We start from the raw sequence: 25686 nt of genomic DNA, 5'->3' as shown, positions 1-25686 counted from the left end.
TTTTAGGAACAGGAATTTTGCCCTGCTTGTTACACTAGGGCCAACCCCCTCAAAAGCACGCTGATCCATGGGAGCCACCACAGCCTAGTGATGGATAGACAACAGAGGGCGGGCAGGAAACCTGATGAGACTAACGCAAAAAGCAAGAAAACACTTCCCAGGGTGGCACTGGGCTTCTTCCATCCCTAAAGTCATTCCCTAGCATGTTTCAGTTGCCTAGTTTGCTCTCATTTTTGCCCCTAGTAGGTAGGTGAGGGTGAGAATACAAATAATAAACAAGACTCTGCTAATATTCTCTGGGAGCTTTTGCACGGAAACCTCAGAGACAGCTTGGGACCTGCCCTGGATGGCACCGAGCCTCTTTCCTGAATACCCAGGGCTCTCAGCTCCTGCACTGGGAGCCCTTGGCAGCCTGCCGTCTGCTCCCAAAGCGACAGGGTGCTAATACACACCGGCTCACTTCGTTTTGTCCTTCTCCTTCCCAGCCCTCCGTTGTGGGGTGACAGCAGCAGGGAACAACCCTTGGCGGGGGGCTGGATTTTCAAGGAAACAATGCAGTTTGACTTATTTATTTGCAAGCTCAGCTCAGCGGCAGCTGGGCATGTGTGCAGGCTGGTGCCGGCGAGCACCGCTGGCTCCGCTCCAGAGGGCGAGTGCCGATGAAGCTGTTGGGCTCCCAGAGCTGTGAGCCCTGCTCTTGTGAGCAAGACGGATTTGAATGTTTGCAGGTGTGCTGGGAATAGCCCAAAGTGCCTCGTCTCGGTTGCTGGTCAGAGGAATTCACGGCTATTATATTTGGGAGCCAGGCAATGATTACAAATCAATGACTCCACTCCCCGAGTGATTCATCGTTAATTTGGGAGTTCAGCTCTTTCCCTGGCTCTCTTCATTCCCAGCTCCAGTTCTGGTAGCATCTCAAGTGTCTTATTTATTTTAAGTCATCAGAGAGCCGCTGACATCGCTGAGGAGGAGCAGGACAGATGGACGGAAGCATGGTTGGGCAACTAATGGGAGGGAGGGTTTCTGAATGGGGATGGAGCACCTTGAGGGTGAGTGGAGCTTGGCTGTAGGCTGGGGAGCAATGCTGCCAGTGTGACCCACAGCAGACCGGCATCCTCTCTGCTGCAGGGCTCCCACTGACCTCCTTGCTGGGCTGGTAAATGGTCCATATTTTTGCCTGGCTGGGCACAAAGTGTGTGTATGTGTGTGGGGAAATAGGAAAAAGAAAAAAACCCAAAACCACACCAACCTGTGCCCAGCCAGACCAAAGCGGAGGTTATTTAGCAGGCCAGTGGGGAGGTTTTAATCATCCCAAACATCCTGGGCCAGTCTATTCTTAATAATAATTTATAGTACTTTTACACGTTCTAAGCATTTTGCAGGCTTTAACTGTGGGCTTGGACTGCTTTGGAGCTGGGACTGGCACTGCGGTCTCGCCCAGGCCTAGCAGAGGGGTAGGGGTTCAAGGAGCAGGCTTTCCACCGCCTGCCCTCGTTCACTGCTGCGTCTGCCCACGGATGGCTGTCTTCCAGCCCCTCATCCCACCTCACAGTTTTCCTCTCAAAACTAGAGTATGTCCCTTATGTAAATGTGCTTTAAAACTGCAGTCATCTAGCCGCTGGCCTGGGGAGCGTGGCTGTTTCACCAGCAGATACAGTAAATAATCACCACTGTCAAGCAGGGCAGCTAGGTAGGGAACTGGTCCCATTTCACAAATGAGGCAGCTGGCACAGAAAGGCTAGCTAACTGGTAGAGCTGGGAACACATTTCCCTGCTCCAACCTTCTCTTCCTGGCCTTACAGTGATTATTTCCAGAGCATGGCTTAGACTTCAGCATGTTCAGAGAGGCTAGGAAGCTAAAAGACACCCCAACCCTCTCTACTATCAGAAATGCTCCTTGGTTTGGATTTGGCTTATGCAAAATGTGTTGCCCACACAGGAAATACAGATGGGTCTGCACCACCCCTAGATCTAGCCTCTGCTAGATTTGTCATCATTGTAGCTTTTGCTGTCATCTACATGAGCTGCAGGGCTTTAATCTGGGGCTGGGATCTGCAGTGGCACACAGCAAGCTGATCCTCCACGCAGAGGCTGCAGCAGAAAGATGGATTTTGCAGGACATGGTAAAGCACTGTGTGATACATGTAGCTGAAAGATGAAGTGAAAAACGCATGTCCACAAGCCCGATGCTGCTGCCACCTCTGCAGTCCTTCCCCTCTTCCTGCACCCGGCTGCTGGGGATGGCGTCCATGCTCCCCTTTGCACCGCTGCTGCTGTAAGGGACTGAACCGTGGGAGCAGATACCCAGCTGTGGTGGCAGGAAGATGCAGGAGGGAGAGGTGGGGAAACATGCTGGAGGAGATGGTAGCCATCGCCTCCAAGAAGCTCGGAAGGTTTAAAAAAAAAAACTGTTTCACATATGGAACTGAAACTGAAGCAAGGGAAATTCACTGCGAGCACTTAAGTGGTGGCCACCAGCTATTTAAAGCTTCTTATGCATCTGATGTGCAGCTGGGCATAAAGAAAGGCTGTTGCCTGCAGCTTGCACAGAGGTACCCATGACAGCTTTGAAACAGGGCTTTTGAACACTGGTAGGTACAATTGCAGCAACCAAGAGGTCAGCATGGGCTAGAAACCACCCAAGAAACCAGGGAATAGCTGGGGCATTTGAGGAGGGAGCCGGCATGACTGGTGCCCCTATCAGCCCTAGCTAAACAGAAGCAGGACCGGAGCCAGGGAGTTTAATATTATTTCAGGAACCAGTCAAGACTGGACAGGAACTGCAATCGCAGTCTCATAGACAGACACAGAGAGCTATTACACAACCTCCAGCCAGGCTACCCCCTCCTCAGCAAGAATTCAAACTAGCTAAGAGATGTGTCGTGGAAATGACCCCTATAACATTCCCTGTTGGTCCTTTATACAGGGCAAGTCTTCATATACCATGCCTTGGTTCCCAGGGAGGTCTGAAGCCAGAGGTGTGAATGCCTGCAGGCACTAGAGGAACCCAGGTCCTCCTACAAACAGGGCTCCTGGCTGGTGGCAACCATACCCTGGCTTGGGCTGTCCTGTTCTCCCTCCTTCCACCCTCCGTGTCCAGACAGATCCTGCCTAAAAGCGGCTGTGGTCTTATTTCACCAGTGCTGGCCACCCATGATTTTTGTTTTCAGAGCGTGGACCACATTTTAATAGAGAGTAAAGCATCTCAAACACCTTCTTATTTCCTAGCACAACCCTTGCAACATCTGTACAGCACTCTCCTGGTAATGGCTGCGATTGCTTACATAGAAAAGTCCCATTAAAGTGTTTTAGCACTGGACTTTGGTTTTGTTTTTCAAACTCAATTTGATGGAATGAACCAGCGCTGCAGATCTCTTGGGTGCTCTGGCAGGCATTTCCAAGACCCCTGCCTGATTCTGAGCTGCTGTCTGAGGTCCTTTGCACCAGCATTTTAACCCCTCTTGATGCTCCTCCCTGGGAACCCATCTCTAGCACCCAACTGCTCACTGCAGAGACAGTTTTCTAACTGACTAGCCTGAATTTAGTTTTATGGTCCTAACGCCAGGCTTCACTACTCTGAGATAATTAGAGCAAATCCCTTCCTTTGCTCATATTGTTCCCTTGAAGGTATTTGTAGGCAGAATGCTTGTCCTTGCTGAACCGTCCCTTTTCCACTCCATGTGGTTCCCTCTGCGGTCTCTCTCCATACCTCCTTGGATTGCTTTTGTCAGCTATGCAGACTGTTGCATAATTGGGTCATCTTTCTGCTCCTCTGATCTCCCTTTGGGAGCAGGATCATCTTGGGACTCCAGAAAAACCCCATCCTGCTGGGAAGCGGGCAAGAGGCCGCAGCCAGCCTCCAGACACACTGCCCCAGCTGGGGCTCAGAAAGCATTGGGGGATCCTGCCTGATCCCTGCATGGATGCTGGGACTAATCTTGGTGACAGCAAAGGGTGAAGGGACCAGGAGAGGAGGGAAAGCAGGCAAGTGTCCAGCTGGGATATTCAGGGGGGCCTGTCCACCCTGCTTTCAATCTGTTGCAGTGGTGCCCGCTAATGCAATTTAACGTATTATTGGCCAGATTCTACTTTCTCTGCCTCAAAAATGGTCTTTGTGATTGCTGTGGGTTGTTTTCAATAGCTCTTGTCTTGTGAGATCTTTTTTTATTAACAAAAAATTAAAATGGTTAAAATTTTGATTAAATTAAACCAAATGGACTTTGTTCTCCACTGGAAGCTGTTTGTATAACATCTGCTTTAAATAACTTTAAAACTCAGCCCATTTAACTCTGCAAAATAAAATGGTGAAATTACAATATTTTTTGTGGTTTTAAAAAAAGAAAAAAAAGCAGACCATACCCACCTCCACCTTATGACTTTAGGAACAAGTTTAGCCCTGTGTACCCAATGCAGCCCTGGTGCGGCCAGTTGGATTGACATCTGCCTGGTTCACACTACTGGTAAAGACTGGGCAAAATAATTTAAAACTACTTTTACAAATTACTGTTTTCTCAGATAAAAATCCATTTGTAAATAGAATTTGCAGTGTTGTTGGCACTAAACGCGTGGTGTTCTACATCAGATTAGATACCCAAGCTCATGTATATTCCTGGGACAGCCTGAGCAGGGCTCAAGAGTTTCCCCGTACTGGGAATATGTGCCTAGGCGCTTCTTCCAGGATATTTAAAAGCTGTGTATGCCTATCAGAGTATGCAGGAGGGCTGCACAGACAAGCCCCTGATCGCCTCACAGGCAGGCAATGACAGGTTAAAGAGCCCACCTCTATTCTGTGCGGGAGCTGGAGGGGTTCCCGGTAGGTGACGCCGCTGCTTTGGCCCCCCCATTCCCAGCCCAGCTCCCTTCAGCCGCCTGCCCGGGCGCCTGTGTCCCGCTTTCTCATAACCTCCCCTGCCTCCTCCTCCTCTTTATATATTCATGAAGCGGCAGGGACGGGGATAAATAAAAGCTGAGCAAGCCGGAGCGACAGCACAGGAAGAGGAACTGTCTGCACTGGCGGGTGCCTCGCTCTGCACTGCCAGGACGGATCCTGCCTCTTTATCTTTGCTGGGACAGAGCCAGCTTGCAAGAGAGATAACTGTTCCCTGCTCTCTCGGGTGGCAGCTGGATGAGCTCTGGATGCAAGGAGGAAGAAAGTTAACAGTAAGTGAGTCAGTCTCACCAGGGATAAGATAGTGCCTTCTAGGATGTTTCTTTTGCTAAGTTCAGAGCCAGGCCTGACATGGGGCTGCATCTACCCCTCCCCCTGTTCCCGGCAGATTGCTCCCCCAGCACATCTTCATCTCCTGGGACTCACTGATGGGGCAGAGGCTGTCGGGCTGGAGGCACCATGGGTGGAGGAGAGGCTAGAAGCAGAAAACACGTGCGCAAGCAGGGACTTACAATGTAATTCACAGGGGACCATTTCAAAATGTTGAGCCTTTCTCCAGCCAGCTTTGGTCTGGCGGGTCACTAAAGCCTGGTGTTGAAGGATTATATTGCAGCTGTGCCTTTTTTGGGAAGGGCAGAGTTCTCCAAGTTCACATGTGCCTGTCTCCTGTGATCTCTTACTACTCCCATGGTCTCCTTTCTGTCCTCTTTCTTCTGTGATTGCAAGGAAGGGACACGCCTCTGTCACTGCAGGGGAAGTTAGGGTTTTTCTGCCCATAAATTAACCCCTCTGATAGCTGGAATATACTATGAGTGCAACAAGGTCTCAACTGTAGCAAATCGGGATCTGATTAGCTCAAGCAAAAAAAAAACCAAAGCACCTCAAGTGCTACAGCACTCTGCTTCCCTCCCTGGAACGCTGGCAGCACGACTGGCACCTTGTCACCAGCACCCCTTATTCTGAGGGGGCTCCATCCCAGCTTGCAAGCCAGAGTCCTCAGCTCACCAATTCCCTGTTCCAGGGTGAGACCTTTGCCAGATTGCAGGTCTGTGTGATGTGCTGCCAGCCTGATCCAGGGAGCAACATCTCCTCTCCACCCTGCCCACAGTCTTGCTGTGTGCAGACAGCATCCTGAGGAGCGCATGAATGCGTGGTCCTAAATACAGGGGACACGGGCACCAGATGCTCCCCCAGTACTGAACACCCAGTTAACCCACTACTTCTGCAGGATGGGCCAGCAGTTTAACACCTCAATGGGTCATTGCTAAGATGTCACCTTCTGACCTGTGCTAGTGCTCCAATTTTCTTTTATTCTCCCTCAGGTGCAGCGCTAAGATGAAGCCTCCAACTGGGCAAGGCATAAGGCTGGCATACCTTCTCCTGAATTTGGCTTCCCTCTGCCTTCCCACCCCGCTCTGGAAGGACCGGAACTCCCTAATGCAGGAGGAGAAAGCCCATCAGACAGGTGGCAATTTGGTGCTGAGCACACAGGAACAGCAGCTCAGTACGAAGCTTGTAAACCTCAAGAAGAAGGAGGTTGCAACAGCCATGACTACAGGACAGTTTCCTCCAAGTATGCACTTCTTTCGGGCAAAAGGCCTCATTGATCAGAGCGCAGTGTTCAGCATCTTAAAGCGCATGCCAAAAGGTAGGATTGGCCTATGGTTGCTCACCTTAGTCATTCTCCTCGCGCCTTTTGTTTTCTATGCCACAGCCAGGACAAAGCACAAGGAGATGTGGCAGACCTTTGGTTGCAGGCAAGCTTACGAGAGCTGTAAATCATGCTCGCTGGGTTCCAGGAAGAGCCCTGCATCTGAGCTTGGGGACGGGGCCAGGGGAGAGAGGAAGAGGGGGATGGATTGGATGAATACATGTTTCCAGCAATTGTAACATTTGCTATAACTTACAATATGGATCCTTCAGCCTTTCAAGTGTGGAGAAAGGGCAAAGGAAGCAGAGACAACAAGACACCATAGACACTCATATTTGTTCAGCAAGTTCCAGCCAGGGCCTTTCCTTTTCCCACACATGCTACCAACCTTGCCTTAGCCCACTTCTTAGCCAGAAGTGGTGTATCCCCCAGTAAGTTTTTGTACAGGTGGCTCTGTAGCAGGCCTGGAAGTGTACTGGAAAGGCTGGGGGCACTAGAGCAGGAAGGTGCTACCTCCAGCACTGCAATTTTTTTAACTTGTTGAATGGAAGTCAAAGCCTGTGTTGATGTGACCTGCAGAATATGATATAGAAACTATTGTATTCTTTCACTTAGTCTTTCTTAATCAGGTTCTGTTCTGTGCACTTATAGGAAATCTCTGCTTATAAGGGCAGGCATTTCTCCTCTTGTCTTTAGTTTAAAGATCGTTTCTCTCGTTTTACAGCAAGCTATGTGCTAATGGGCTGCCATGCCCTATACCAAAAGGGGCTTCTGCACTCTGCAGCGCACACATAGCTTTTAAGGCGTTTGGAACATTCTACGTTAGATAATGGCATGAGATTGTCCGATACCTTCACCATGTCACCCTGTATATCCTCTGATGAGCAGCTGGGACTCAGCAGCATTTGAAAACTCAGTACTCCGGGTTATGATGGAAAGGAGAAGAGGGTATTTTTAGTGAAAGGAAAGTCCAAGCCACGTGGGCTGTGTAGCAGGAGGCCTGTCTCAATGTCCCTGAGTCTCTGACAGAAGCAGGATGTTGAGATGATCACAGGAGGAAGGCCTTGACTGCTAACCGACTAGTTTCTCCCTCAGCACCTCTAGTTCAGTAAGGAAGCATTTGAAAAAGATGCCCTTTTTTAACTAAAGAGACAAGACAGTTGCAGCAGACATTGCTAATACCTCTGTGACTCTGAACACTATGCAGAGTTCCATGGTCTTGCCCACATGGCTGCCTGGAAACAGGTTGGTGGCCTGCTTTGGAAGATTTGGGAGTCAGCTTCTCCACTTCTGTGGCATTTTTCACTTGCAAAGTTGTGACACTGGCACATGGATAAGAGCCATCTTCCTCACTTCCCAGCTTGTCCCTCCCAGCCTCTGGTGAGGGGTGAGGATCCCTGGCTTGCAGCATCCTAATCTGTTACTGTAAATGATTGGGATGTCAGAGGTGCCCTTACCCTTTTATTGCTGAATTGAATAGTAAGGAACTTAAAAGTACCCCCCTCTTCAGTAGGGTATCTTTGATACCAAGGAGGAATCAAAACAAAAAAAATTAACTTTTCAATCCAGGAGATGCTAAAATGGGTTCTCAGAATCTTGGCAAGAGCTGTAAGCTTTTAGGGCCAAGATCACGTCCTTGTAACTGCTTGAGTAGAACTTAGTCTTAGAGGCCTCAGTCTTGATCAGAGCCCCTGGGGAATTACTGTTGTTTCAAGCAGTATTGTAATTTCTATTGCTGCTCATACAGGAAAGAGGGTGGCATTGCCAGTAAAAGGGGGGTCAGATCTAGACAGTTGTGGCATGCCCATTCTGGAATGCTAGCTCTTGTGAGAGCAGTGACCACAGTTTCTTAGCATCTTAACAGTCAGACCCTCTGTAGTGAGAGATTATAGACATTATAGTCTATATTAGATTAGTCCACTACAGATTACAGTCTTGAAGTTTGTCTAATGTCACATGCATACCAGTCTTTTGTTTTGTTCCTCCTACTCATGTTCTCCCTTTACCCCTAAGGGCATTAAAGCTATTCTGACTATGAGGTCTCCCCTGGGTTAATTAAATACATGTCTGTAAGAGTTTAGCTCTCACAGTATCTTCCCTTAACAAAGGTGAAGTTTAGTTCAAGCACCAATAATGTAAGAAATCTCTGCAAAAGGAGAGATTTTAGCAAAGTGAAAGGATGGGCTGAGCATGCTTCCTATGTCAGGAAGGCTGGCAGTTGCCAACATACTGCACAGTAACAGAGCATCCCAAAGGCCCTTCATGCTGGCCAGCAACAGATGTACAACATAAGTGAGCATGCTTTTGATAAGGGATAGAAGTAGATGGTACTTCTGCATCTGAGTGCAATTCCCCGGTATGTCATAGGCTGGGATTTTTGTGTATGCCGGAGTTTCAAAGAGATGAAAGAAGAGACACAGACTAGATGCAAAATTTGAGGCTGAGATTCAAACAGCTTAGATATAGAGGCTTACTTCAGGTCTGCCAGTCAGCTAGTATGCCTTGTAAACTGCTGCCTACTGTGCAAGTTCCTCTTTAAATCAGTGGGGCCTGAGCCAGCTCACAGCAAAGTCTGTGTGAAAGACCTTTAATAACTCAGAGCATTTTCCATCCCAGTGGAGAAGCAGAGCTCCCTATTGATTTCCCCCCTCCCTCTGCTCCCAGGGAGCTGTCACGCTCTGCCTGCCCCGCGTTTGATGTGGAGGGGGCCACATCCCCCAGCATGGGGGAGGCAGAGCAGCCGCTCGCTCTCTCTGCTGGGAGAGGTCACTCACAGCCATCTAGAAGCACTTCCAGATGCCCCTGGATGGGCAAACTCAAACTATTATCACATTAGAACTCCATTCCTTCTTTTCAGCTGTCTTGTCTCATTAGGATATACTTGTCTTCCCACCAGGTGCTGTCTTACACCTGCATGACTATGCCATCCTGAGCGTGGACTGGCTGGTGTACAATGCCACCTACCTCCCCGACTGCTACATCTGCTTCACCCACACAGGCACCGTTCGGTTTCGCTTTTCCAAGCCTCACCCTCCTCACACAGTGCCAGCCCAGTGCTCCCAGTGGGTTTTGCTGGAGACTTACCGGAAACAGCTGCACGACGTGACCGAGTTTGATAGCAGGTGAGTGAAGAGGAGTCAGAAGCCTGCCGGCACTTCATGAGAGCATTGTGTAGCCAACAGAATCATTCTGGTCCAACTTTCCCATTTGCTTGCTGCTCTGAAAGCGGGGAACTCTGCTTAGGGCTACATATATAGAACAAGCAAATAGCAATATAAGAACTTGAAGGTTGGTGTACTTAATGCTGCAGAGTTAGAGACCATCAAAATTGAAGTTTTCTGTGCACCCTCACTCTGGTCCTTTGCACAGACATGTTGAAGACAGTGGCTTAAGTAGATTTATGTGACCTGCCCCCACCTCTCCTCAGCACCCAGGCTGGATGTGCTCCCAGCATGGGACAGGGCTGCATGGTGAAAGACCTTGCCTCATCCATTGAGGTACCCAGGAACAGGATGAGAAAGTCACGTAGCTGAGGAACAGGCTCTCCCCAAGAGCAGGGAAGTCATTTGTGAAGTCATCATCTTGATTCAGAGCAAAAAGTTGGGCAAACTTTTTACATTAGTTACTGCACTAGCAAAAAACCCAAAGCAGCCCAAAAGAAAACCCAACCCAGCCTCCCCCTCCAAACACCATCTTTGTTTTCTGAGGGCTCTCTGAAACCCCACTAGTACCCACCACACTGAAGCGTGGGGCACTCAGTCCCAACATACCCTCAGGCACCAGGAACTGCAACTTGCCCTCCTACCCTCAGACAAGGGGTTAAGCTGCAGCCTGGGTGCTGGCTGAGTCAATGAACCCTACACACAGGTCCTCTGCCTGGTAGCACTCCCCGCTCAACACCTCCCCGCTGACAAAGCTTCTCCCCTTACAGGCAATGCCCCCTAAAGCTCTCCAGGAGCTCACACCTCAGATGGCTCCCCAAGACATCACCTGCTCTCTCACAGGAGCTCCCCTCCCTGCAGGCAGCTCCTACCTTAACTGCTGGCAGCCTTTTAGCAGGACCAGGTGTTAGTTGGCTGCTCAGCAGCCACCTACCATTTAATCACTTACAGGTGGGTGGGAAAGCCTGGCTCCCCCTCTAGCCGGTGGTGGCAGGAAGAGGGATCCCTGTCTCCCTATCCAGGGGCCATTAATGCCGGGACAAAGCCCTGCTGAAAAGGCCAGGAGGAAGTGTGTAGTTCTGTGTGGTGTGCAGGGGGCTGGAGAGAGCACACTAAATAATGCATGAAGTCAGACACTGAGTGATGAGGACAAAGGAAAATATTGAGTAGCGATCCATTCAGAGGGCACTGCTGTCCGCGGCACTCTGGAGGGCTGGGGTCCCGTGGAAAAAAAAAAGTATGGGGTGTCATGTAATTAAAGACTGTATTGCAATGCTGACACATGAGGAGAAGACTGGATTAAGGTGATGTGGGTGACCCTAATTACAGCATTTCCTAAGTGAAACTTCATGTTTTTTACCATAGTGCTCTTCAGTAAGGGTGTGTGCTCTTAAATAGAGACCTATTAACACTTAGGGAGCTTGTATCCTCTCCACATGGAAGCTGTCTGGGCTCTGTGCCCTACAGATCTGGGAAGGAGGTCAGGTTGGGAAGCTGAGGAGCTGCCAGACCTTTGGCATGGTATTGCCTTCCCTCCCCAACAACAGCAAGGGGCAGGGCAGAAGGAGCTGACTCTCCAGGGCACCCACTGCCCCTCTCCTGCAGATGTGTGAGCACTTCCAGAAGGGAAGGAGAAGGTAGCACCAGACCCAGGGCTCTTGACCTTTTATACCCTGAGGTTCGACTGCCCTGACATGTGATGGAAGAAATAAGATCCGGTGAGAAGTCACTTATCTATGGCTTCCAAAGAGAGAACCGGTTCCCCATTAGCTCCCTTCCATTTCTACTGGGAATCATGATGAGGGAAAGACCATGGCACCAGCTCTCTTCAACCCCACCAGGAGACCCATAAATAATGTGCAAGAGATTGGATTTTGAAACAGCTTCACTTCCTTAAAGCCCAAGCAATTGCACTGGGTATTTCAGAACCGTCTCAGGAGCAACCCTTTGTTGTATTTGGTTTTGGTTGTGTTTCCATAGTGTGACGTCCCTTTCTGGCTGAGGCTAGAGGCCTCAGCATCCTATACACCTAGGAGGGTGGAGCTGTGCATTGGTTCCCTATGGTCCTGTTTCGGAACAGGACTTCTTTTCAGAGGCATTGTTATCACATTCCTCTTCTTTTGTATTAGTTGTCCGACAACGCCTAGTAGCCGCAAGTCAGATCAGGATTTCAGAGAGGCAGGCACTACACAGGGACACAAGACACCCCACTACAGGGTCTCCCCAAGGGCAGAGGGGAAACAGAGGCAGAGACCGATGAAGTGATTTTCCTCAGCAAATGTGTGCCAGAGCCAAGTACAAACTTGGATCTCTTGCATCCTGGGTGCTCAGACTTACTCATCTGGGTATGTTGTCCTTCATTTCTTGCCCTTCTGTGCTCATCACCACAAAATCGCAGAGGAGTCATTGCACATAATGTGCAAACACATGAACAACAGCCACATTGAGGCGCTTCCCCTCCTATTTTCATCTAATCCCCGGGTACTAGTCTAGGGGTTAGGAATGTTTTTTGGCCGCCTGGAAATAGGTCTCTAGCCAGGAATAGGCCCCAATCTGTTCTGCTTCTCAGTTTCTGGAAACTCTCCCAGTCTCTTGAACATGTGCATCCCAGGCTACCTCTTTCCTGCACTCCTCTTTGCCCTTGAGCACTGACAAGCTGAGAGAAAGCAGATGTCAGAGGAAGGAACGGATGGATAGTTGGGTGGTTTCAAGGAAGTATCAAGGGAATATGGCAGCAGGGAAGGGTTCTCATGCAAGACAGGGTGGATCAGCAAATGTGAAGGGAACAATGGAAATGTTTCCGAGAGGCTGCACCTCTTTCACCTTACTGCATTCCTGACCAGGAAGGGATGAGGGAGAGAAGTATCTGCATTACATTTTTGCTGTTTGCATTTTTAGGTACATATGCATACATATACATATGTGTGTGTTTTGGAAGGAAGTCTTCTTGTTTGTTTCCCTCAAAAGAAGGTTTAATCATTCCTATTCAAAACACACGCCTTATGGGCCAAGACCCTGGAGTATTCTGTTACTGGTAAGCTTCCAAAAGGATGCTATTACGAGAGTCAGGAGACCGCGGGCCAGGAGACAGAGAAAGGAAGGGAATTTTGCTTTGAGACTTAAAAGAAAAAAATAATCCTCACTTGTTTACTTCACAATCAATTACGATATAGGAGAATGCCATTTTTTTCCTCAAGATGCAACATAACGGCCACCATCTCTAAAGCAAGAGCATGCCCCTAGATATTTAGGGAAACAGCACTGACATTCCAGATATTTGTAAAATACCACCGCAACCCCCCCTGACTCCGCCAGCAGCCCGAGGATTAAGGCCGTGCCCGGCAGCACAGCTCCGGTGGCCCAGTGGAGCTCTCTATCACCAGGATGAAGTCATCTATGAGGGAGCTGACACCATGGCCGAGGCTGAGGGGACAACTCCCCTGGGCGCTAATGGCTGCCCAGACCGCATCACCTTCCCCTCCTTGTCCTCTGACTGCCTTATCTCGCAGAAAAATAGGGCAGTGTGTGCATTACAAGGAAAAAAAAAAAAGAATAAAAATCCACTACAGAAACAAAGCACTCTGCTCCCTCTACAAGTCTCCCCTTGGGGAGAAGAAGAGGGGACAAGAGAGAGAGAGAAAGCGAATGAACCACATGTGACAGATGTTAGTCACACTATTTAATGCACCACTGGAAGACATTCAGATACTACGGTGAGGAGAGGGGTATAATTACCCATCGAGAAGAGGAAAACAAAAAAGCAGGAAAAAGAATCCCTTTAAAAACAAGGCAACAAAACGGTTCACTTCGGCATTATATAGCACAAGAAAGCAAAACAGCGGGGAAAAAAAAAAAACCAGGAAAAGAAAGCAAAACCACAGTTGAAAATAAATAACCCTTAGCTGGTCATTTTAGCTGTGCCCCTTTGGGCATATGCATTGCAATAGCATTGTTCAGTGCATATATGACATGACGTGGAAGGCTATTTGTAGTCTGCACCTGATCACTGGCAAGGGCCCATTCCAGAAAAGAAGCAAAAAATGTATTTATGAAGCTTTCCTTCATCTGCATGAGCTACTGATGGCAAAAGCCCCTGAACCCTTAGGAGATTATCCAGTTATCAAGGATGGATCACTATTACGCAATAAATCTTCAACAGTTATAGGGATCAATAATCAGTCTCAAAGCGAAGGGGATTATAAAAAAAAGCATGATTTGATTTATGTGCTTTTAGGAGCAGGGTGGTGTGGGGATTTATTGCTGTTTCTAGCCCAAGAGCACAGGCTAAGTAAACAGCCACAAGTTTGTACAGCTAGATTTAAAGGCAGGGAGGGGAGCCCTCTGTGCGCTCGTTGCTGGAAGAGCCGAGTTCTCACAGGACAAGGGGAGAAAAGCGATGGGAGCCCGACTAACTGCCCATCCTTATCTGAAATGAAGCTGCACGGGGTGGCGAGAACGGGCTTGCACGGCCTTTTGATCCACGGGGAGGTTTTTCCCTCGGTGCTTGCAGGGCTGGTGGGAACAGCCCCGCTCGTCTCTTGGCTTTGGGCAGGTGCTCTCCACGGGGCTGGCAGGGAGCTGCCCTTCAGCCAGGGCTGAGGGCAGGAAAGGAGTGGACAAGTCTGCTTTCCCCAGCTCTTCCCACATGAAACCTCCTCTCCCCTCCCTGCCGAGCTGCAGCACACCCTCTCCGCTCCAGCAGCTGGATCAGCGCCTTCAAGATGCCCCTAGTTCCCGCATTCCTGGTTTCTAGGGTGATGCTACGGTGTCTCCTGCTGCTGTGTGCTCCCCATTGCCCGTCCAAAACGCCGCCCACCCCAGCCATGGTCCAGCTCGGTCTGTTTGGTTGCATGGATTACTGAACAGTAGCTGGGGTTGCCCAGTGTCCTGTGATAATGGCACCAAAGCCCCTATTGTAATGCGCGGGAGGGCAGAGCCAAAGTTGCTGTGGAAACCTTAACTCTGAATTTTCCTGACTCTTGAGCATTTAAAATCTCATCCTCAACGTGGTACAAGTGTCTCTTTATGTACAGTTTTGCTTCTAAAATTGTTCCCGGCAAAGAAATTAACGGAGTGAAGAAGACATGAAACTGCAGCCGCTGGAAGAGGGTCCTTAGACAACAAAACAGCAGGCAGACGCTGGGGAAATGGGCTCCATTACATGGGCAGGATGGAGGGGCTCAAAAGGGATGCCCCTGCCCGGGATGTCTTAGTTTATGTGTTTGGACCAGATCACATTTTACGTCTGTAGGAGGGAGATTTTTTTATTCCATCCACAGAAGCCGCCTGGAAGAAGATAGTAAGAGCACAAATCAAACCCACATCTCCCATATAACAGAGCAGAGCGCTGCACGAGGATGGGGGCAAGACATCAATGAAACATTATTAAAGATCAGTAGCTGGTATTGAGGGGAAACAATATACTTGGATGAAAGATGAAGCACAGTTAAAGGTATTTGTGTCTGAACCTGCTTAGCCCCTGATGCTAGATAAGCATCAGGCCTGGCTGGACTGGTAAGCCCACCTGCCTGCAAGCACCCAGCTCCACAGCTTGCTGCGATGGCTTCAGTTTGTCCGCTCAGGAATGAAGTTAATCACCCCCGTATTGCCATCCAGACTTTGCCTACCAGCCAGAGAAATGTATTACAAACTCTTCTTCAGGTGGCCACCAGCGGAGGGAGGAGAGCTGTTGCCAGAGCCAAGGCTTCGGGCGGGACGAAGGCTATCAGCTTGTCAGAGGACGGCGTTGCGGCACAGATGCTTGCCCTGTCCTAAATGCAAGCTGTCACCCGCAACTAGATAATCTTGCAATTACTGGCTCCGTTAAACTCTGCTTGATAAAACTACCCACCACCTCTCTGGATTTCTGAAAGAGGCTTATATGCTGGCTGAGTCTATGGAGGAAATAAATACATTTCTGTCCCACTAAGGAAAAGCCAGGACCTGCGATTCTTAGCAGTTGTTTCCCAGCAGACAAATCTGAAGAAGTTATCAGCAAGGCAGGCAGGATATCAAGTTTGTTCCACTGTGGGCAGAAAGGATTTCTGATTCACAGTCATTTCCCCCCTGCTTATATTAGGTGACATATTTCGACAACACAAAGGTACCAGGGCAAGTTACAGGCTTAGTAAGCAGGTTGACAGTGGCCCAGTACATGGCATCTCCTGGAAACTTGGCGTTTAGGTGGTGAACAGAGGGCCAGGTGTCATAACTTTTTACATGCATTGAAGATGTTTGGGAGAATATATTGTCTGCAGGAGTCTGCAGGACTCTGCAGTACTAGCCTACTTTCAGATAAAGGATACCCCTGGGTAGCAGAGTGCAATTCTTATGATATAAAAACATCATACTTCCTTTTGTAATGCTATTATTCCTCAAGATTTTGCCCTCAAAAAAGGAAGGGGCAGGTTTTGAACACCTAGTCTTACCCTGCTTGTAGCTCAACATGTAGCATATGACTTTTTACCTGTCAGCTATTATCTGTACCAGCCATTAAAGGAGTAAATATAGGTGACAGAAAAATTACCTGAATGCTTTCTAGTTGCACTAGTTGTTGGTATGCTCATATGTATTGCAGTGCCAACACGTTCTGAGTTAGATATTGGGCCCCTATTGTGGCAGGAACGGCTTTGCACCTTACCTTGGTCCTGCCCAAAGAACACGTGCCTCCTTCAGCACAGCTGGGCACTGCTGCACCCCAGCGCATGTGGGTGGGAGAGTGTCACGTCCACAAAGCTTGGTCTCTGACAACAAAACTCACACCTATCTTAGAGCAATCCTGTTTCCTCCTGTACCGAACACCCAGCTGCCAGCCAGTGGCTTTTTGCATGCTGAAAGCCAGTTGACTTGTTTGTTCTTCTCATTCTTCCTCTTCCCTTTACCCTTCCCTACAGCTTGCTGAGAAACTTGACCCTGGTGACGGATGCCCCTGAGCTGGCCTACCCTTCTCAGACTTTCATCTGGAAAAGATTTGAAGAAGTCTTTCTCATTGCCTCTGGACTTATCTGCTATGCACCTGTGTTCAAGGCCTATTTCTACCAGGGCCTGCTTGAGCTCTATGAAGATAACATACAGTATGTCGAGATAAGAGCTATCCTGCCTCCGGTACGTATTTTTTGGCTTCTCTAGTATTCTTTTAAATCCTTATTTCTCCATAACTTTTCTCAAGTCCTATCTTGAATGTAGTTTTTGGATGTTTGCATACCTGCCCTTCTAAGGATGCTGGAAAACCTTGATCATATTCAAAGGTCTTTGCTGGAGATTTGCATAGGCGAGGGCTTGAAAGTGCGAGATGCTTTGTTCTTAATGGTTAAGGAAGATACCTACTGTGGCAACAGCACAAAACTGCAGTGTACAGTCTGACTGGGAGCTGTGTCGAAATCTTGCTGGTTGGGAAGTTCTATCTCAGCTTTGCACCAGAATCACCTGTTCTGTGGCAGCTCTTCTGGAGCAATTTCCCATCTTGAGAGACTTAGTCTGGAATAGTTATGTTATTTTAAATTCACAGCTTATTTCAGAGTGATTTCTCTGAACAGGCTAGTAAACCAATTGGCAAAGCAGAGTCTTCCACAGTTTGCAGACAACCTACAATTTTGGCTATGCATGTGAAGTATGAACTGCTCCTTTCATTGCCAGTAATACTAAGATCTGTTGGTAAGAGTTAAGGTCTTTCTCCCTGTGTGTCACCCGGAGCTGGTCAGATTGTCCTACAGTCCCAGGCTGCCCCAAGCACCAGCAGACCCCACCACTGTTCTTCGGCTATAACGGTTCCCACTTTCCCGGTGGCAATTTCAACAGTGCAAGCACACCTTTTCCATACAGTTCTCCAGACCAGCTCCAAGCCGGGCAGTGTGGGGTGCGAGCTCTGTCAGAGAGGCAGATGCCTTACCAAAACAAACAAACTGGGGCCACTGGTCCTCACTACACCACTTACCTCCATGTTCTTAACAGTCCATCGCAAGGTGAATGAAGCTGCTGTGCAAGGTCCATCCGGAGCACCTGAAGGACCAGGTGGTGGTGGCGGGTTGTGTGTGGGAAGGCAGGTAGCGGCTTGCTGCTGGCACCACGGCGTCCAGCGGACGGAGCAGCCATGCCGGTGGGCTCCAGCCAGCTGCAGATGAATGTCTGCACCCCAGCAACCACCGCTGCTGCCGGGCAGGCCTCCGCAGCCACCCTGTCAGCAGACAGGCAGGTGCTGTGACAAATTTGGAGGCTGATCTGGCTTTGTGCATGCCTCCTCCACAACAGCTGGGGAGCGGGGCTGGCTAACTCTGCCCTGTTGCAGCTCCGGCTGGCCCCATAGCAAGATAGGGCTCAGTGTCAGCACTGCAGGCTGGCACTCTATCGTGCTCGAGATGAGAAGGGTGTATTGAAAAGGAAAAAAAAAAAAAAAAGGAGGGGGGGAAGACCACAAAGCTTATATGTATCTTACTTTGCCGGTTGTTGGTCGCAAGCCAGTTGCTCTGAATTCAGTCACCATCTGTCTTTGGGGTACCTGGAAAGAGAAAACAGCAGCAATGTCAGAATTCCTGTGCTGTGAGACAGCGCGAGTACTGGCATCCCCCCCGGTCATACAGGTTTCCGGGCCAAGAGTATCTGCGATGATACAACTGCGTGGGCCTGATTGGAAAATACCCTGCATTTACCGGCAGCCCTTAGACATGGTTGTAATGTCTTTTGAAGAGAAGCTTGGCAGGGAAGATTTGCTTCCCATCCAGCCCCTAATGCTGGCTCCAGGCATGGGAGCCTCCAGAGCCCCCGGACTTGAACGCGCTGGGCAGCTCAGCGAGCTGCGAGGTACAGGCAGGCGGGCTGCCTGCAGCCCCGGTAGTGCTGCAAGGGCTGCGAGGAACTGGGGGTGCACTGGGCTGCCGGCCCCGAAGGGTAGTGCCGGCAGGGAAGCGCCAGGTAGGCTGGAGTGGGGACAAGAGGGAAGGGAAATGCTTTGCTGTGAAAGTCGAGGTGAGCAGGGTGTGACAGGAATAGTGAGATGCTTGTGTGCCTGGAGATCCTCTACAAGGCTTAGACAACAGCGCTGACACTCTGCAAAAGCTCGCCTTGCAGCAAAGCCTGCCAGAAGCGGCCCCTGAAGGAAAGTAAATGAAAGTCGGGATTTAGTGCAAAACAGCAAACATTGTGGAAAAGCCCCCCCAACCCAGCTGTGTTTGCAAATTCAGCTGTGTAAAGTCTCACATTCCCATGGGCTGCAGGAGGGGAAAAATCCCTCTGAGCGCTTGCGGCTGCCCCGCAGCTCCTGGTGCCTCCAAGGGGAATGCCCCACAGCGGGACGGGGCGCAGGGGCTCAGCGAGGGGCATCGCTGCAAGGGGCAGCACCGGAGGGGAAGTGAGAAGGTGGAGTGGACCAGTTAAAGAGTAGAGAAGGAGGATGAAGGTGAAAAGGAAGGTGAGAAGGGTAAGAACAGAACGGACAGAGTGATTTCAGCTGCTGTTTGTGAGCAACTCCAGGCAGGGCCTTTGTGGATTCGTATCAACCAGGGAATGTAGGGTCTACATCCCTGCTGAAATCAGGGCAAAAGCCCTGCGTATAGCCTTGGTAGCGAGGAACTCACAAAGTAAGTTGATGAGACAGAGCATGCCAAAAGGATTATTTTTCCCAGTTTGCAGCCAGAGAACTGGGAAACTGTGGCAAGACTAAATGACCGACTCAAGGTCACGGAGCAAACCTCTGGCAGAGGGGAGCAGAAGCCCAGCCCAGCTGGTAGCTTATGGAGCTCGGCCCTCGCATGCCTTGGGGCTGCCTTGGCTGACAGACTGCCACCGCAAGGCACAGAGCGTGTGTGTGAGCCGCCAGACGGCTGGACAAAACGCCCCAGCATTTGATACAGGCATGAGTAAGAGGTCATGGTCTCCTCTGGGTACTCAAGGGCACTTGCTTGCCATGTCTGAACATGGAGAAACTTGTTTCTTGTATCACATCCGAGGGAGGAAAAGCACTCCTTGGTTCTTGCCAGCTGCTAAAGGCTTCAAGAAGAAAATGTTCTGCACAGATTTAACTGCTTTTTTCTGTCCTGTTGCCAGGACCGCAGCACATTGCTTCTTCCAAGGTTTTCTTCAGTTCATTTCTCCCACCCTCCAATAAAACACCTCTTCCAACTTCTGCTTGCCATGTGCTTTTCGTCCTGCAGGTGTACGAACTCGACGGCACCTGGCACAATAAATCATGGTCCGTGGCAACCTATCGGGAAGTGACCAGGCAGTTTGTGAAGGATCACCCTGACTTTCTTGGAGCCAAGATTATATTTACAGCACACAGGTAGAGGCTGAGCGGGGCTAAGAGCAGCTGTGTGTGGCTGGCTGTGCTACAGCAGAGGTGGCAGTGGGGAGAGAGGTGTCCAGGCCAGGAGAAGCGATGCTGAGGGCTGGGCTGAAGCGCCGCAGTTGGTTAGCAATGCCTGCGTGCATCGGCAGACCTGGGGTGTTGACTCCTGAAGCATTCCCTGGCACATGTAAAAGGCTGAGGATGAGAAATCATCTATATAAGTCTGCGTATGTGCGAAGTGACCAGGGTTAGCTCATGGTGTGCGCTGGAGAGACAAGTGTCTGTGAGCCCTGGGTGCGGGAATGAGCAAGGGGAGGGCTGCTTGTGTGCATGCATGTCCAAACTGTGCATGCTCTCTTCCCAAGCCTGGACATACTCCTCCTTTCTGCGGAAGATGAAACAGTGAGAGCAGTGCCCGAGTATGGGCACTCGGTATTGCAAAGGTCCTTGTGGGACCCTGCAAATGCTATTCTCCCGGCAGCCTTTGTATGGTATGTTCGTGCTGCTGTTCTCAGGCGGGCACAAGGCTGTTCTCCAAGTCAGCCAGATGCCATGAAGTCATATGAGGTGATCCTGAGCAAATATAACAGACCTCTCACCGGCACTTACTCGCTCTGGCTCGGCACGATGCCGTTTCCAGTTCAGAGCTGGCTTGCCTGTGGCCAGCTTAGGTATGGACAGAGTCTGTCTGCAAAATGCACTGTGATGTTTAAATCCGATAGGGCTGGAAGAAATCTAAATTTAAAACTCTCTTGAAATGCAGCTACCGTCCCACCTCCCAACAAAACAGTCGAGAGGAAAAAAAAAATATTTAAACATTTTCTCTCCATGCTGTTGTGTTTCCTGCTTGGTAGATGGGAAAGCCAGTGATTCTTAGACAAGCATGCCTCAACTCAAGTGACAGCAGGGTCTAGCCAGGCATTTCCTGGTCATTCAGGGGTTTCCTTTCATAATATCAATTTTCTACTGCTGTTACTCTGGAGACCTGAGGCTGGTTGTCAGATTCAGGAGCAACTTGCATTTTGGAAATACCCCTGGGGGCCCCATTTCACAACTCAAACCCAAAGAAGGCAGGCCCGTGGGAGTGAGCCTCTGCACTGCTGTCTCTCTTTTACTCTTTAGGATGCTGAATGTTTCACAGATTACAGAAGCCATCGTCACTGCCATGGCACTCAGAGCCCACTTCCCAGACACCCTGGCAGGCTTCGACCTGGTAACTGTATTTCTTCTGTGGCTTCGTGTTAACCCCAGAGGTGCGATAAAACTACACGTATAATATGGCATATGTTTTATACTAGAGCCAGATCCTCTGCTGCTGTACTGAAATCAGTGTAAATGATTGCAAATCCTCCAGCTAAGGATTTTGTTGAGGGTAATTGACAAAATCCCCTGAAAGAATCAGCTCCCTACCCCACAGCACTGTAATTTCAGTACAGCTGGCACCTCAGTGATATAGAGCTGTAAGTCCCACCATCTTCCACAGCATGTTCAAAAATACCTTTCTTCTTTCCCCCAGGTTGGTGATGAAGATGAAGGTCATTCTTTATGGGACCTGAAGGATGCTCTGACCATCCCATATTCCCTGGGGTTTAACTTGCCATACTTTTTCCATGCTGGGGAGACTGGTAAGCATGAGGACTCAAGGCCTGTTATTGCTTTCAGAGGCAAGATGTGACGTCTGGCAAAGCACAGAAGAAGCAAGCCTGGCTGTATAAAGATGATGATGTGTGTGTGTGTGTACATGTGTATATAATCGCTTTTCCCTGTGCTTCTCCCCATATCAGCTTGTTGCTGTAACATTCCTACACGACACCTTCCCTACCTGATCCCTGCTCTTGACTGTAGGCATCATGTTGCTCAGCGTCTTTGCCCTGTGTGTAACATGGAGTCATGCTGCAAGAGTTATTGCTGGTAGCCATTTCCTCCTCGGAGAAGTGCTCACCTCCCATCCACAGTGGCAGCAGAATTCCTCAACCATTATTTTACATTTTAAGGTGAAGGAATGTCTGAGCCAGCCTCAAGTCTTAACTGAATACACTCATCAAAGTCACTGATCATTACCCTTCATTCCTGGGGCAATGTATTATTATCGGCAATATATTATTCAGTCTGTATGGGTGGTATTTAGCCTAACCATGCATGACAGTTGCATCTAACTTGTGTGTTATGCTTATTGCATGTTAACATCTACAGAGAAGATGTCTACTCCTGAACTAGTAACCCTAGGCTCCCTTTATAGCGATGGACAGTAACAAGCACTTCTAAGGCACAATACATCTCATCCTAATGTACAGGCTGTTTCCCAGAAATTATTACTTCTCTCCATTGACTATGAATGGAGACCAGCATGATTAGCTTAGCTGTAAGACCAATATTGTGGACATCTATAACCAGGTGAGATGAGTGGGTATCTCTATGCTGGGCAACTTCCTGGGCAGATTTGGATCCCTGTTTCACTGAAAGTGCAAAGTGGGAACTCGGAGCATGAGCAACCCTCTCCCCTTGCGACTGAGAAATTTATTAACAAAACCATCTAGCAGTTTGAGAAGATATATTTCCTCACAGCACTGCAGTGATTCTTACCTGTCTCTGCTCAGACTGGCAGGGCACTTCTATAGACAATAATGTGCTGGATGCGTTGCTACTGAATACCAGCCGGATTGGCCATGGACTTGCCCTCATTAAACACCCAGTAGCCAGAAGTTTGTCTCTGAAGAGGGATGTTCCTGTAGAAGTCTGTCCCATCTCCAACCAGGTATGTTGGTAAAGCCTTAGGTCTTGGGGCTGGGACACTGGAATGGGATATACCATAGCAACTAGGAGCAGCAGGGAGCTGGGGGGCAGCTAGATGTTTTGTTGCACCCAGGCTGGCTCAGTTTCCTTTGCACCACATTACAGTGCAGTCTGCTATGTAGACACACACTGTGGATATATATAAGGCTTGTAGTGCCAGTCAGCTCAAAATCATTTAAATTCCTATCCAGAGGAACCTGGGAAGGCAGTCCTCCCTCGTGGAGATGAGGCCCAGAGCCAGGGAGGTGCCTAAAAAGGCATAATAGAAAATACTTCAAAGCCAGGAGGGCCAGAGGCTGAGAAGCTGGGATTGTAACTGGAAGTCTTTTGGTTTTATAGAATTCATAACCAGGGGGAACTCTTTTGCAACACATTAGCGTGGTGCACATTGTCCCCTGGGTGCAGCAGGAAGGATGCTCTGGATTAGAGATGTACTGGTGTGAGCCTTGAGGGAGAGAACCCTGATACCAGCTCCAGATGCCCTGGGCTAAGTGTCATAGCAAATACATAACCAAAAGTCTGTTCCTGAAATGCTCACAGTCAAATTGTTATAAAAAAGCAGAAGTTATTCACCCCACTGGCCTCGATTTAGGTGATTAGGAAACCAATCTCCTTCTATAGTCAGTGGAGACAAGTAGGCTCCTCCTGCAGCAGTTTAGAGCAGAATGCCTAACATGCTCTGAACAGCCCTCTGGAGACTCTTCCTCCCTGATGACTACCTGCTGACACAGGCAGCTATAGCAGGTACGTGGTGTGACGGGGGTGCCATAATGCAAACAAGCTACAGCAATAACCCAACGTCATGTTGTCTCCCACCCTTCCCCACCAAGGTTCTGCTGTTGGTAGCTGACTTGCGGAGCCACCCCGCAGCCAACCTCATGGCTGAAGGGCACCCTATTGTGATCAGCCCTGACGATCCCCCTATCTTTGGGGCAAAGGGCGTCTCCTATGACTTCTATGAGGTGTTCATGGCCATCGGAGGGATGAATGCCGACCTGAGGACCTTAAAACAACTTGCACTCAACTCCATAAAGTAAGTTCCTCACCTCTCATCTAGCCATAGTAATGCTAAGGGGACTATCTATCATGTTGCTCCCTAGAAACCTGCTGTATTTGGGTTTTGGCCCCAGAGTCTCCTCTGCCACACGAACTGGGCTTCCATTAATGCAAAGTCTCCTCTATGTGTCTCCTCCAAGGGCAGGACACAGGGACCCCAGAAGCTCCTCTGCCCATCTGCCATTTCTGCCAAAATCTGAATTGCTGCGGTGTTTGCCACAGCCCACTGGGGAAATACAGAAAAACAATCTACCAGCATATAGTCTGGGTGCATTTAACCACTTTATCTGGACAGCTCTGAATGTCCCAAAATAGCTTGGATATGGTGCCCAGGCTCTTTCCCTACATTCCTAGACCCTTGTCTGTTTGCCAAATCCTGTGCCAATCCTCACGCCAATCCCAAGACCCTGCATGGCCAGGAAGACAACAAATACTCTCATTTCCTACCGATTTGGACCAAGCCCAGGGGACATCTGAAAGCAACACCAGCACTGTCTCTTCTGTACTAGTCACTGGGTGCCACCCAGCGAATCTCCAGCTTATGCAGACTGAGCTGTTTGTCCTCACGGTGAAGGACTTGGTAGCTGTTGATAGGGCCGTGATGCTTCTCGTCCCAGTGTAAGCCCAGCCAGCAGGAGCTCAAGGCTCTTTGCACTGTTAGTCTGTGTGGTGTAGGCATGTCCTGCAAGGGTTAATCTGTTGCTGCTTCCTGCCTTTTCATTTTAGCCACTGATCTTGAAATAGCTGCCCCCTTGTCTCCTGTCTGATACTGACTTTTCTCCTCCTCACAGATACAGTGCCATGCTACCGGATGAGAAAGCCAAGGCCAAAGAGGTCTGGCAGAAAAAATGGGACCAATTTGTGGCTGACCTCTCTGATAGCTTTTTGAGGGAGCTTTAGAGGGGAGGAGACTCATCTCAGAAGGCATTTGGCAAGCCAGAGCAAGCCAGGCTTATTGCTAAGCTGGAGACTGCTTCTTCCATGCGACCTGAGCAGATGAAAGAACCTCAAAGTTTCACTTGGCAATGGGCGATTCTGGTAAGCTAGGCTTAATGGGCTGAATGCTAAGAATGAGCTGTGCTATCCTGTGAAAGTCATGGACTGGAGGTAAAAGGGATCAGTGAGCCTTTACAGCAACAACAAAAGAACACCCTACTCAAAATAGTCAAAACAACTAAAAATTGCCAATGATCAAATCCTGACATCCTTGTTCAGGAAAAACATGCTTTCTAATTAGAGTTGGCGGGAGATTGCCAACATGAGGATCTCTGAATTTCACCTTATCATTACAAAATGCAGACCTTGTCCGGAAACAGCTAAGACAAACATCCAACCATTTGGGCCACTGACCTTCAGGAGAGCAAGGACTGAAAATGACTCTTGTTATGTTTAACCCTGGGCCTGCTGCCAAAATAGCACTGCTAGGTCGAAGAACCAGTCATAGGTCTGATGTCTGCTATTTCAGGACCTACCATGGCTGGAAATGAGCTGATGGAACTTGCTCCCAGAACATCTAAGCCTGGTTGCACAGTGATCATAAAGCCGAAGAGAGGTTCCTCGGTCTCTGACGGTTTTTGCTACTACAAAATCTTTTCCTGTCCTGTGGTCACAAGGAAGCCAAAACACTTTTCAGCTGAGAAAAAACACCCTGGCTTCCCAGATCCGGCTTAATTAAAACTGTCCCCCTGCACTGGGCCATGTTAACACAGGCCTCTGCATTTATAGGAAACACCTTTTGATTTCAGGGGCTTCCACTACCAGCCTTTGTTGCCTAACTCAGAGTGCAAATATGCCCTTATTCAGCCTGTCAGACAGATTTTCACCTTGGTGGAGAACTCCTCTCACACTATGGATATCC

The 25686-nt window shown here is 49.2% G+C and overlaps 1 protein-coding gene across 1 annotated transcript; it reads left to right on the top strand.

Moving 5' to 3' along the window:
* Positions 1 to 5026: 5026 nt before the first annotated feature.
* Positions 5027 to 25621, top strand: ADA2 (adenosine deaminase 2). Its single transcript, XM_009493183.2, has 10 exons — positions 5027 to 5160; positions 6211 to 6536; positions 9436 to 9661; positions 16594 to 16804; positions 19846 to 19973; positions 21102 to 21192; positions 21496 to 21604; positions 22577 to 22734; positions 23603 to 23805; positions 24620 to 25621. Exons 2-10 carry the CDS (start codon positions 6224 to 6226, stop codon positions 24726 to 24728), a joined length of 1548 nt encoding a protein of 515 aa, XP_009491458.2. The 5' UTR covers positions 5027 to 5160; positions 6211 to 6223; the 3' UTR covers positions 24729 to 25621.
* Positions 25622 to 25686: the final 65 nt, after the last annotated feature.

This window comes from Pelecanus crispus, chromosome 1 (assembly GCF_030463565.1).
Source record: "Pelecanus crispus isolate bPelCri1 chromosome 1, bPelCri1.pri, whole genome shotgun sequence".
NCBI classification, from domain to species: domain Eukaryota; kingdom Metazoa; phylum Chordata; class Aves; order Pelecaniformes; family Pelecanidae; genus Pelecanus; species Pelecanus crispus.
The sequence above is the reverse complement of the archived record's forward strand: the minus strand, read 5'-3'. Positions and strand labels throughout refer to the sequence as shown.

Coding starts and splice junctions, on each gene's coding strand:
- ADA2 (XM_009493183.2), top strand. CDS start 6,224: ATGAAGCCTCCAACTGGGCAAGGCATAAGGCTGGCATACCTTCTCCTG. Junction 9,662..16,593: donor GTGACCGAGTTTGATAGCAG/GTGAGTGAAGAG, acceptor CCTTCCCTACAG/CTTGCTGAGAAACTTGACCC. Junction 23,806..24,619: donor CTTGCACTCAACTCCATAAA/GTAAGTTCCTCA, acceptor TCCTCCTCACAG/ATACAGTGCCATGCTACCGG.